The 14313-nt window shown below is 40.7% G+C and overlaps 1 protein-coding gene across 4 annotated transcripts in view; it reads right to left on the bottom strand.

Moving 5' to 3' along the window:
- The window catches only part of grik2 (glutamate receptor, ionotropic, kainate 2), a 351880-nt gene that overhangs the window by 241405 nt on the left and 96162 nt on the right, over window positions 1-14313 (bottom strand). For all 4 annotated transcript variants that reach the window (XM_085472845.1, XM_085472848.1, XM_085472846.1 and 1 more), the window contains one exon: window positions 7387-7568. In XM_085472845.1, the coding sequence (XP_085328971.1) occupies window positions 7387-7568 (182 nt within the window). The remainder of the gene's footprint in view (window positions 1-7386; window positions 7569-14313) is intronic.

Below are 14313 nucleotides of genomic sequence, written 5' to 3'. Positions count from 1 at the left end.
CCATCTGGCCAAGCACCCCTGAAAGTGTGAGAAGGCGTGGTAACGTGCAGAACACAACTCCCACAAAGAGAGGACAAGACGCTTAATGTTCTTTAAATAATGTCACGGCTTTGTAGACAAAGCAGGAAGACATATTTGTATGTGAGCTGCAGACTTCCACATTATGATCTTGTTAATAGTTTTACATCTTCACTGCATACAAAAGAATTACTCATGACAGATATATCATTACATCTATGTCTGTACAGGCTGTGAGTCATGGTAGTGTAAGGAGCGTGGAATGAAAGTGACTGGACTGTTTCAGTTTCTTGAAGCTGTCGTCAAAGAAGCTTCTTCAGTTCTAAAACCAAATGGTGAGAGTCCCAGGTATTTAAATCCTATGGGGATTGTCCCTTAACCTCCTAAGACCTGAACTCTTCCACAGCAGCATTTTTAATTTCTCTTTGATATTTGGGCTGATTGGGACCCGATGAATGTAAAAACAAAGAATTACCAGATTTTTCTTTTTACCTTATTTTTGTTTTTAAGAAAATTAAGAGCCACATATGAGGATATTTGTTTAAAATGTTGATAGAACAGTAGCAGTATAATGTCCTCGTACGTGGATATCAGTCCCATGTAGAACATAATTGAGTATTTTGAGTATCGGCAGCACGGTGGCACGGTGGTTAGCACTGTTGCCGCACAGCAAGAAGGTCCTGAGTTCAATTCCACCAACAAAGGAGTGGCTCCGTAAGAAGCATTTGAAAGTCCTGGAGTGGCCTAGCCAGTCTCCAGACCTCAACCCCATAGAAAATCTGTGGCGGGAGTTGAAAGTCCGTGTTGCTCGGCGACAGCCCCAAAACATCACTGCTCTCCAGAAGATCTGCATGGAGGAATGGGCCAAAATACCAGCTACTGTGTGTGCAAACCTGGTAAAGACCTATAGTAAACGTTTGACCTCTGTTATTGCCAACAAAGGTTATGTTACAAAGTATTGAGTTGTATTTTTATTATTGACCAAATACTTATTTTCCACCCTGATTTACCAATAAATTCTTTACAAATCCTACCATGTGGATTCATGGATTTTTTTTCACATTCTGTCTCTCACAGTTGAAGTGTACCTCTGGTGCAAATTACTGACCTCTGTCATCATTTTAAGTGGGGGAACTTGCACAATCGGTGGCTGACTAAATACTTTTTTGCCCCACTGTAATTGGTTAATCCAAATTGCCCATAGGTGTGAATGTGCGAGTGAATGTGAATGGTTGTCTGTCTCTGTGTGTTGGCCCTGCGACAGACTGGCGACCTGTCCAGGGTGTACCCCGCTTCTCGCCCTATGACAGCTGGGATAGGCTCCAGCGCCCCCCGCGACCCTGAACAGGATAAGCGGATGCGAATGGATGGATGGATGGATGGTGATGTCCACATATGTGGACGCCAGGTCCTAGGAGGTTAAGAGGGTCGTTGACCCACTTTTGAGAATTTGTCTCATCACATAAGCCAAGTTGTGATAAAGGTGTGGGTCATTCTCAGCAGAGGTCTGAGGTGAAACCACTGTGAGCCCTTACCTCATCCCATCATGTGACCTATTGAGATCATCTTGTGCAAAATGTGAGTGGGCATTAAGGGCCTAGAAAGGGATCTCAAAACCTAATTGTTGTTCCATTTGTCATTCTTTTTTCCCCCAAGTTGGTGTCAGACCTTCTTTTCTCTCCATATTCACTGATTTGATGAAGGCGCAGTTGGGATAACCACATGTTGTAAGGGCTTTCTTTGCAGCGTCTGCCTGGTGTTGTAGCATCCTGATTACTCCTAAATTATCTGTCCATGAAGCCAGATAACACACACCAATGAGTTAAACTGCAGGAATGTCTTAAAGACATAAAGACCTGGATGGCCGCTAACTTTCTGCTTCTTAATTCAGATCAAACTGAGGTTATTGTACTCGGCCCTGAAAATCTTAGAAATATGGTATCTAAGCAGATTCTTACTCTGGATGGCATTACCTTGGCCTCCAGTAACACTGTGAGGAACCTTGGAGTCATTTTTGACCAGGACACGTCCTTCAATGCACATATTAAACAAATATGTAAGACTGCTTTCTTCCTTTTGTGCAACATCTCTAAAGTTAGAAATATCCTGTCTCAGAGTGACGCTGAAAAACTAGTTCATGCATTTATTACTTCCAGGCTGGACGACTGTAATTCATTATTATCAGGAAGTCCTAAAAACTCCCTGAAAAGCCTTCAGTTAATCCAAAATGCTGCTGCATATTTTGTTCATACTTCATTGGCTTCCCTGATAAATCTAGATTCAAAATTTACATTTTTATAATCACCTATGAGGTCTTGAATAATCAGTCCCCACCTTTTCTTAAAGACCTCATAGTACTGGATCACCACCACAGAGCACTTTCAGACTGTTGTGCTTCCTTGGGCTTTTAAAAGTAGAATGGGACCAAGAGTGAAAACAGATATAAGATCCCTTGAAAAATTATATAATGAAACTTGTATGTTTTGGATACTTCCTAAATCAATATATGAAAGTGATGAGAAACGAATAAATCATATAAGCCTTATATGATTCACTATATGAAGCAAGCTAAGGCTGATGCAAGTCTTTTCCTATTTCTTTTCCACATGGGTTCAGCCTCCAATCCGCTTCTGTGGAACCAGAACATTTTAGGTCTGCTTTTAACATTGGGTTTAAAACTTCCCACAACGGACTGAGTGTTTCTTCTTCACTCAGATTTTTTCACTCACTCAAATTATTTGTTTTCTTTGTATTATCATAGAGTCTTTACCTTACAGTATCAAGCACCTTGAGGCAACTATTGTTGTGATCTGGCACTAAATAAATAATAATTTATTTAATATAAAATATTATATTATTTAGTTTTTTAAATATAACAAAATCTGGTCAGCGGGGAAAATTTGGTTTGCATCAACTCCATTTTCTATTTTATGCTGAAGTTAACATGAAAATGAGACTTCTGTCATGCTTATACTCAGTATGACTCAGTCTCCCCTCGCCTGCTGTAACAGCCATACATTCTACTGGGAAACAAAATTCAGCAGTGGTAATAACACCTTTACAAAAGTAATGTGTTTCCAAAAAAAGAACCTCTACTCTGTATTATTCTGTTATGATCCGAACTAACTGTGTGGCTATTGGGTTTGGATCATCAGGAGCTGCTTGTATGTGTCTGTGCTGTGTGGTGATGACTGTATACTCCATTTGGGATTACCTACTCCGGTACATAAACAAACCACAGACTACAGCTGTGCACAGAGGATGTATAAGGGGACAGGAAGGGATGATGCTGCTGCTAACAGGTGAGAAACCTTGAGAAACACTCCACAGCTCAGTCTGAAAACCAGCCCAGCCTCAGTGGAGACTCACATAGTACAAAATCCTGGATGTGCCAGAAACGTTTTTCTTTGGGGAAAAGAAAACAAACTAACAGAAAAACACATTCAATGAAATGAAAGTAGCTGTTACACATCAGTATTAACATGATTAGAAGAAGAGTCGCTGATATTTCTGGAGTACTTACATTACATTTAGATTAACTTAGATTTAAATAACAGTCCAATCACATTTTTTCTCAATCAATTGAAAAACGCAAGAACAACCAAAAACTAACATAACTGGACATTTGTCAAAGCTGGGAAGGCTCCTAAAGAAAGCTCCAGGTGATCCAGGAGAGAAGGACAAACTCAGTGATCCCGTACGTGTCAGGGGTATCAGAAAGGTTGAGACACTGTCTCTAAACACCACGTCTCTCTGGTTTTTGAACCCAGAAACACAAACTGGAAGTACTGGTTCCATGGGTATTTGGACACCTTCATTGCTATGAGTACTTATAACTAATTGGTGAGTCACGTAATGAGAATATCAGACGCTCAAACCTTTCATTACTTGTCATTAGCAGTGATTCTTTCTGACATTATTAATGAAAGGCAACCTTGACCTTCCCCAGCAATCTAGCAGTATGACACTGATTAAAAACCCTGGGAGAGTGACAGAGAACAGGAATTGAATCGTGTCGTCCTCAATATTTTATAAATCTTTCAGGCAGGAGAATTATGAATGCTTGTTAAGTGAGTTACCACAGTCCTGCAGTTTAATTCAATTCTGTGTTATTTATATTAACAGCTGCTTTAAGATGCCGGCAGCACCAGTCTGTTTTTACACTGTAAAATCTAATATTCTGTTTAATTAAACATATTAAGCAGACTGAACTCAGTTTTTATCAATTTGTTATTAGAACTCAGTTTAAGTACTTTTTTTCAAAGAGCTGATTAACTCAGGTTATTTGAGTTGACTTAAATTAACTAAGTAAGCTGGAAATTTTTGCTTCTCATTGTGGAAGGATAAAACGATATGGTTTGAAAATGCCACGTCACTACCTTCCTCCTCCCTCGCAGTGTTGCCAGCTCCTCAGTAAGGAAAATCGCTATTGGCTGTCCTAAAAGTTGCTAAATGATGTACGTTGTAGTAGAGAAACATAACATCATGTAAGGATGAGTAAAAAACGTTTATTTAGAACTACAGATTACATTTCTTTTAGCAATTATTGTTTTTTTAATGTCACAATTCCAACCCTGCTCCCTTATCCGGGCTTGGACCGGCAAAAGTGACCCGAAATAGGCGCTCTGGTGGAGTTACTTTGTGTGTGTGTTTAAGTGGTTTTAAACCTTGTGATCCACAAAACAGCATAACAGTAAAAGAAGAAATGACTGCAGTACAGTCAGTGCAGGAGCAGCGGCTTCACTCATTCGCTCATTCATTTGCAGTTTGGAGGCATTGGTCCAGTGCTGGCTGGATGTCACTGATAGATAAATATATAAGAGAGTTGGGTTTGATTAGTAGAATCTTTAGTGTTTTACTGATTGAATAATTACTTAGAATCCTGCTGACATATCGGTACAAAAGCTGAGTGTCTGCAAAACGAGCAGCTTCCCCCGACTGCTTTTACCCCGTCAGATAGGTGCACATCTGAATTTGAACTGAAAATTGAATCTTTACTTTGAACATGTTAAATATTCTCATGTTAAACTCTGTGAACTGCTAAGACAGATTGCCCTCTCTTTTGGGAAGTTGGCCGCAGCCGATTGACCGCAGACTGTGGCTTCCTGGACGGGGGGGTCAACCAGTGCTTTAATACAATATAATCATAACTAAAGTTTTTTGGCTGTGATTCCTCAGAGTGGATAAACAAACATGATAACAGGAGACTGCAGTTAGATAAGAGATGAATAAATATTGCAGGGCTGAGTGAGTGAGGGTTGAAATATTGAACCAGAGCAGAGTTGATGATAGGACATGTAGAGAAGGTCGCTAGCTGTCGACAGCAGAGGCGTACGCTCAGTTGAACTGAGCAGAGTCCAGTCTGTGCAAACTACACTGGAGCAGAGTCTCAGACCTACAATGGGTTACAGGCCTGAAAAGCAGAAGCGGTGAGGTTAAAGGTTATAGACTAACATACAACAGGGTGGATGAGAAAGAAAGGCTACAGGTCCAGTGAAGAGGAGGTGGGCAGTGTGATAAACCTTCACCGTTTCACTTCTATAACTGATTAGAAATGTATTAAAATGTGTTTCTTATTTTGTATTTCTTGTAGCCATGACATGTTTCACAGTTCCTTTCAATACCTACTTTATTTTAACTCATTTGGATACCATAAGTTATCCAAACTTTTTCAAAATGACCTTCTTCAAAATTAAATAATTTAAAAGTTTCATTTAAGTAAGTGTAGGTTAGTGTTGTTTGTCATACCTGTTGCTTATTATTGGGTCTAAAATACATTTTATATTTACAAAGTAAAACAATAAAACTTCATCTTAAATGCTTTTTTTTGTCAAATCTTACAAACTAGGCAAACAACCAAACTTCTAGAGATAACTTTTTCGGGTTGTTTGACACAGTGAAAATGACCCACTCTGGCAGTTTGTGGAGTGGAACTGTGGAATGGGTCTGCTGTCGCAGGCTAGCGAGCCTGGAAGTGGAAAGAGATGAAGTGGTTGAGAGGTGCCAAATTCCACCATTCCCGCCTCCCTCCACTGAGATGACCATCTCACAGCCCTGGATGTTGCTGCATTGCAACAGTGGTTTGCAGATGCCCAGACTATAATAATAATAATGGATTGCATTTATATAGCACTTTTCAAGGCACCCAAAGCACTTTACAATGCTACTATTCATTCACTCTCACATTCACACACTGGTGGAGGCAGCTACAGTTGTAGCCACAGCTGCCCTGGGGCAGACTGACAGAAACAAGGCTGCCATGTCGTACCATCGGCCCCTCTGGCTGTCACCAGTAGGTGAAGTGTCTTGCCCAAGGACACAACGACCGAGACAGATAGAACTGGGGATCGAACCACCAACCTTCCGGTTACAAGCTCATCTTGTAACCGGTCGCCCAGGACTACAACTTTATCCTAATGCAACACTGCCCAAAAGCAATGCAAAGAATTTGAAGTGTGGAAATACTGGAACCGGCTCACAAACATCAATACCGTTTTAAATACATCAAAATAAACTATTGTTTACATTGTGATGGCTGCAGTTACAGCCACACATCGTGGGTAGCATCTACCAAACATCACAGCGCTACAATAGAAACTCTTACATCACACTACACTTATATTTGTCTCTCTTTAAATATAGGATTTAATTTACAGGATAGTAAAGAATTGGTTTTGGTTTAGAATTAATTTATTTCTACAATCACATTATACTGTATTCTCAGTTTATTTGCACAATGACGTAAACTAGCACCACTGAATGAACAATGGGCTGTGAGGTCATTTCCTTGATTCTGTGTTGTGCCATCCGCCTCCCCAGAGGTTGTTTGGTTTCTCCGATGTATAACTCCTGGGAATCCTCCTGGCACTTAAGAGTGTACACTATGTTACTCTATTACCGATCAACAAAGCTGCAGTCAGCTGAGACTGAAGAAGTCCCCTGATGATGATGATTCTGAAAACATCCAGATGAACAGAATCAACCTTTTGGGATAGTTTCAGTCAGGTTTTTGTGTGTTTGCCCCCTTTTTGTGTCTTTGTGGGCTGATCAGTCACTATTTAAGTTTCCCCTTTGTCTCGTTGGGGTAGGTCAGTTTGTTTGGGGTGGCAGTGTTGTTTGTTGAGTTCAGTTACTCTGACATCTTTTATGGGCCCAAGATTTAGATTTTTTGGTTTAATTTAAGTTTGTTTTTCGACTCTAAGCTGTGCCTGACTTTGCTTTACTGCTCGTCCATCACAACATACAAGTTGAAATTGCAGGACAGACTTATTTTAAACTGTTCAGCTGTTACTCAGTTGGTTAGGAACTGAGAGTTTTTGTGGTTATTTTATTTAGAAGAGGACAAAATACAACAACAAATATTCGTACCTGCTTCAGTATCCCAGCAGCCATTTCGTGGCCACAGTCAAAGATAATATGAAACTCCTTTCCCCTTTTCATCTCCTTTAAGAGTGGCTTTGCATCCTTGGTTTCTGCAGGCAGCTGCCGAATCTTTAACCGGATGTTGTACCGTGAAGGCGCCTTTATAAGCTCTTGCAAACGAATCAGACCTGTGAGAAAAAGCAGAAAGACAACACACATTTGAACAGTTTTGTTCCTCCACTATTTGCGGACGTCCATGAGGACGATCTATTTTCCAAAAGGACATTTTAAATGTATGTATCTTTCCACAATAACTGTGGTTACAACTTTATCTAATTGATTTGGCAGCAGCAGTTATAATCAGAGCAAGAATAAGAAAGCTGCAGGGATGTTTCTATTGGCAGTTCTTTCTAGTGTCGTGCATTTCTCTTCAAAATCTTTTTCTTTCAGCATCGTTGTATTTCCCTCTCAGTCTCTCTGTCTTTCACAGTGTATCAGCCCACATCACAGCAGGATCAGTGTACTTTAATCCAAACACCACATATATTCGTACACATCAGTACTGCGTGTAACAGTCTTCATGCATCATGAATGAAATCATAAATGTCATACAGTGGGGCAAAAAAGTATTTAGTCAGCCACCGATTGTGCAAGTTCCCCCACCTAAAATGATGACAGAGGTCAGTAATTTGCACCAGAGGTACACTTCAACTGTGAGAGACAGAATGTGAAAAAAAAAATCCATGAATCCACATGGTAGGATTTGTAAAGAATTTATTCGTAAATCAGGGTGGAAAATAAGTATTTGGTCAATAACAAAAATACAACTCAATACTTTGTAACATAACCTTTGTTGGCAATAACAGAGGTCAAACGTTTACTATAGGTCTTTACCAGGTTTGCACACACAGTAGCTGGTATTTTGGCCCATTCCTCCATGCAGATCTTCTCGAGAGCAGTGATGTTTTGGGGCTGTCGCCGAGCAACGCGGACTTTCAACTCCCGCCACAGATTTTCTATGGGGTTGAGGTCTGGAGACTGGCTAGGCCACTCCAGGACTTTCAAATGCTTCTTACGGAGCCACTCCTTTGTTGCCCGGGCGGTGTGTTTTGGATCATTGTCATGTTGGAAGACCCAGCCTCGTTTCATCTTCAAAGTTCTCACTGATGGAAGGAGGTTTTGGCTCAAAATCTCACGATACATGGCCCCATTCATTCTGTCCTTAACACGGATCAGTCGTCCTGTCCCCTTGGCAGAAAAACAGCCCCATAGCATGATGTTTCCACCCCCATGCTTCACAGTAGGTATGGTGTTCTTGGGATGCAACTCAGTATTCTTCGTCCTCCAAACACGACGAGTTGAGTTTATACCAAAAAGTTCTACTTTGGTTTCATCTGACCACATGACATTCTCCCAATCCTCTGCTGTATCATCCATGTGCTCTCTGGCAAACTTCAGACGGGCCTGGACATGCACTGGCTTCAGCAGCGGAACACGTCTGGCACTGCGGGATTTGATTCCCTGCCGTTGTAGTGTGTTACTGATGGTGACCTTTGTTACTTTGGTCCCAGCTCTCTGCAGGTCATTCACCAGGTCCCCCCGTGTGGTTCTGGGATCTTTGCTCACCGTTCTCATGATCATTTTGACCCCACGGGATGAGATCTTGCGTGGAGCCCCAGATGGAGGGAGATTATCAGTGGTCTTGTATGTCTTCCATTTTCTGATGATTGCTCCCACAGTTGATTTTTTCACACCAAGCTGCTTGCCTATTGTAGATTCACTCTTCCCAGTCTGGTGCAGGTCTACAATACTTTTCCTGGTGTCCTTCGAAAGCTCTTTGGTCTTGGCCATGGCGGAGTTTGGAGTCTGACTGTTTGAGGCTGTGGACAGGTGTCTTTTATACAGATGATGAGTTCAAACAGGTGCCATTCATACAGGTAACGAGTGGGGGACAGAAAAGCTTCTTACAGAAGACGTTACAGGTCTGTGAGAGCCAGAGATTTTCCTTGTTTGAGGTGACCAAATACTTATTTTCCACCCTGATTTACGAATAAATTCTTTACAAATCCTACCATGTGGATTCATGGATTTTTTTTTTCACATTCTGTCTCTCACAGTTGAAGTGTACCTCTGGTGCAAATTACTGACCTCTGTCATCATTTTAGGTGGGGGAACTTGCACAATCGGTGGCTGACTAAATACTTTTTTGCCCCACTGTACATGTAAATTCAACCAGTTTTCAACTGAAGCATAAACATCTCTTGTTTTTCACATAATGAAAACATGTTTGGCGTTTTCAGGACCTCTGATTTTGTTGTTGTTGCCTGAAGTTTTGGGGCACTTTTGTGTTCTTCATTATTACTGTATTACTCTGGCAGATTATTTATTATAATTATTATTACCCATCCATGCATCCTCTCCTACTTATCCAGTCCAGCCTCACCCAGCTCCCATAGGATGACAGGCAGGGACCTGACAGATCAGCAGCTTGTTGCAGAGCTAACACAGAGAGCCGGACAATCATTCACCATCATATTCAGAGGCACCGATCAAACAAACAGCACTAACTGCTTGTCTCTGTACTGTGGAAGTAACCCGGAGTTTTACAACATGCATTTCAACTCATAACAGCAAAGTCTGGTAGTTATCCACTCAAGCTTCAGTTTTGTTGTATTTTTATCAGTTTACTTTGTCAAGTGCTGATGAACGTTTCTGTGGAGTAAAGAGTTTACTTAAGAGAAAAGCTTTTTCACTGAAACAGAGCAAATCTGCAAGATATCATGATAGAAAAAGGTTTTTAATAAAGGGTCTTTTTAACATTAATGGTAACGTATACTCAGAGTCGATAACTCCTCATTAGAATGATACAAGCATTAACCCCACGGTGTGAAGGGTTAGCTAACAGGGACAGAAAGAGCTGAGTGTTAAATTGCTATACGCTGACACAGCACAGTACGGACGCTTGGCTTTGGTATGATAACAGACTTTATTGTGTCAGTTAAAGCAGACATCAGTATGAAAATAAACCATCCCTGGTCACAACTGTAAGGTAGCACCTTGTGTTAGAGGGGTCTGGGTTGATAATTACAGCTGCTTAGATAAATCTGAACCAGTTACAGGCTGTTTCCAGTCCAGTCGATGTTGGTTTCTTTCAACCACAACCATAATTCTTCTGAACATTAACCAAGTACATTTTGTGCTTGGTTATGCCAAATTACTTATTTAATATGTATGACCTGCTTTCTTTCTTTCTCTCTGTTGCCCACCTGTACAACCTGGTGTAAACAATTCCAAATATTAGGCTGCTATCCTGAAGAAGGGGCTGAAGAGCTGGAGTTAAGCAAAGAAGTAAGAACCTTTGGGAATGTGAGACAATGAGATGACTGGGCGTATGTATGTGCTTCACAGAAACATGGCTGCTTCCACAGTGCAGCAGCACCTCACTTCAGAACTTTTTGGTCAGATAGAGATGTTCATTTGAGTGGCAGGAACAAAAGATTAAAACTGTTAGTTACTGAAAGTCATGCAATCCTGCATATGTTACTATGAAGGAAGATTTCTGCAATATTGCACTGATAGCTTTTACAATACCTCCACATTACTTGCAGAGGCAATTCTCATTAGTCATTGTTATTGTTGGCTTCTTGTTTAATGACAGCCTGTATCCATAAAGGCTTTTGCGAGTTTGACAATTGAGACTTAAAGACCCTTCAGGACTGTTTTGAATCTACATGTGGAGAAGATATCATCTGTTTGACTGGATGGATCACAGACTATATTAAATTTAGCAAAAATACCACTGGAACTGTATGTTGCCTGTGAACAACATCCTTGAAAGAGTAGTTGTCAAACAGCTAACAGATCATCTGCAGAGGAATGGTTTATTTGAAGAGTTTCAGTCAGGTTTCAGAGCTCAGCACAGCACAGAAACAGCTTTAGTGAAGGTTACAAATGATCTTCTTATGGCCTCTGACAGTGGACTCATCTCTGTGCTTGTCCTGCTAGACCTTAGTGCAGCATTCGATACTGTCGACCATAATATCCTATTAGAGCGATTAGAACATGCTGTAGGTATTACAGGTACTGTGCTGCAGTGGTTTGTATCATATCTATCTAATAGACTCCAGTTTGTGCATGTAAATGGAGAGTCCTCTTCACACACTGAGGTTAATTATAGAGTTCCACAGGGTTCAGTGCTAGGACCAATTCTAACCCTACATTTACACTGCTATGCAGATGACACCCAGCTCTATCTGTCCATGAAGCCAGATAACACAATTCAATTCAAATCAATTCAATTTTATTCATATAGCGCCAAATCACAACAAAAGTCGCCTCAAGGAGCTTCATAGATACAGAGAAAAACCCAACAATCATATGACCCCCTATGAGCAGCACTTTGGCAACAGTGGGAAGGAAAAACTCCCTTTTAACAGGAAGAAACCTCCAGCAGAACCAGGCTCAGGGAGGGGCGGGGCCATCTGCTGTGATTGGTTGGGGTGAGAGAAGGAAGACAGGATAAAGACATGCTGTGGAAGAGAGACAGAGATTAATAACAGATATGATTCAATGCAGAGAGGTCTGTTAATACATAGTGAGTGAGAAAGGTGACTGGAAAGGAAAAACTCAATGCATCATTCAAAATCCTGCTCCTCACATACAAGGTCTTAAATAATCAGGCCCCATCTTATCTTAATGACCTTGTAGTACCATATCACCCTATTAGAGCACTTCGCTCTCGCTCTGCAGGCCTACTTGTTGTTCCTAGAGTATTTAAAAGTAGAATGGGAGGCAGAGCCTTCAGTTTTCAGGCCCCTCTTCTGTGGAACCAGCTTCCGGTTTGGATTCAGGAGACAGACACTATCTCTACTTTCAAGATTAGGCTTCAAACTTTCCTTTTTGCTAAAGCATATAGTTAGGGCTGGACCAGGTGACCCTGAATCCTCCCTTAGTTATGCTGCAACAGACGTAGGCTGCCGGGGATTCCCATGATGCACTGAGTTTTTCCTTTCCAGTCACCTTTCTCACTCACTATGTGTTCACAGACCTCTCTGCATTGAATCATATCTGTTATTAACCTCTGTCTCTCTTCCACAGCATGTCTTTATCCTGTCTTCCTTCTCTCACCCCAACCAATCACAGCAGATGGCCCCGCCCCTGCCTGAGCCTGGTTCTGCTGGAGGTTTCTTCCTGTTAAAAGGGAGTTTTTCCTTCCCACTGTCGCCAAAGTGCTTGCTCATAGGGGCTCATATGATTGTTGGGTTTTTCTCTCTATGTATTATTGTAGGGTCTACTGTACTGTGTGTTCTTCTAACCAAGTGGTGGTGTAGAAGGTCCCTGAACATAGATTATTTCGATGACCCTCCACACTACTTACCTGACAGGCAGTGGTGCACTTTTTCTAAGAGACTTTTTCAGCATGGGGGCATATTGAAGAAATCTTTCATATTTCATGAAGTGCCTCTTTACAATGCCACACATCTGTCTGGCAGAGCATTCTCTGTCCTCTCATGTTAACATTTTATTTGAATCTCAGCTGTTAACATGCATTACCTTCAAGCCACGTTATTGCACTGCACTGTCCACTACATTGTACCGCTACACTGAGCTGCTTTAATTTGTCAGTGTGTCATTTACATGAATTTTCTTTTTAGCTTGAGATATTTAGATATTTGGTCATATTCTTTTTTTGCTGAGCTACATTTTAACTACTGAAACAAAGAGATTTTCATAGTGTGATTGGACTGGGAGTGAGCTGTGCTGCATACAGGGTGTCGTTATAGTGCAGACTTGTTGGCTTGACTCAGTCTGTGCTGTGTGCTGGCAACGTGCCATTATGAACTAAATCAGAGTTGATGTCTGGCACACTTCTTATTCAGATATCAAAAAGCATGTGATAATAGGATGGCTAGTGGCACAGAATACAGATTGCAGTCTGGAAAATGAGGGTGGAATTTTTTCATGCATGCACATTCAAACTTAATGTGGAGAACCAACAACAGTCTATGCATTTACTTTTTGACAATACACTAGATAAACTAAACTAAATCACAGAATATAACTAAATGCTATAATAAAAAGTGGATTTAGAGAAAAAAATAAATTAAAACTAACCTGGGTCTGTGTTGTGTTCATGCTATAAATAGTCACATTTTGATCAAATCTCTGTGACACCTGCACAAAAAAGGAAAAAACCAGAATAGCTTCATTCTAATTTGTGATCTGTCACAAATATTGGAAGTCCCCATGGACCTATATTCCAACCTCACAACTGTTTTAATATGGAGCTATTTTCATTATCATACTCTAAGTTTTTACTTTACATTGGTCTCATTGCTCATTAAGGAAAAGTTAATTTGTAAAAATTATTCTTCCTTAACTGTATCTTGAACTTTTTTCTTTGCTTTAAATGGAAGAGTGTTTAATTATTTAGTGTTATTAGTAGTAGAAGTAATATTGTTGTTGTTGTTATGACTATTCAACTGTACACTGGAACACTGAAACAAGTCCTGAAAGCTAAAGAATAACAAGTTAATGTATAGAACAAATGTGCTGTGTTACTAACATGTGAAAATAAAACTGCTCTCATGTAACTAGTTAGAGTATTGTTAATCACACACTTCATAGACCATGAGATATTTAAAAAAAAAATAAACCAGTGCTCGCATCTGAAAACATACCATTATATTTGGTCTAAACTGGTGCAGCAGTCTTCTGGGCCTGTGCCCACAGTCTACTGTCTCCAGCTGTTTGCCCTGTGGCATTGTTTGTTTGTGCATGAATGCAGTGCTCGGTGGGAGAGCAGTCTGCAGGCGCTTCAGCAACCAATTGCTAGCTTTCATTAAGTTAAACATGATGTCACACACTAATGATAATACCCCCAGAGTGTTGACCTGTGAGACACTGGCCATGTTCCATTTAACCAATGCAAGA

The sequence above is a fragment of the Copadichromis virginalis genome, linkage group LG11 (assembly GCF_057382275.1).
Source record: "Copadichromis virginalis isolate Kocher_CV1m ecotype Utaka linkage group LG11, C_Virginalis_male_GT1.1, whole genome shotgun sequence".
NCBI classification, from domain to species: domain Eukaryota; kingdom Metazoa; phylum Chordata; class Actinopteri; order Cichliformes; family Cichlidae; genus Copadichromis; species Copadichromis virginalis.
This window is presented reverse-complemented; position numbering and strand designations above follow the sequence as displayed.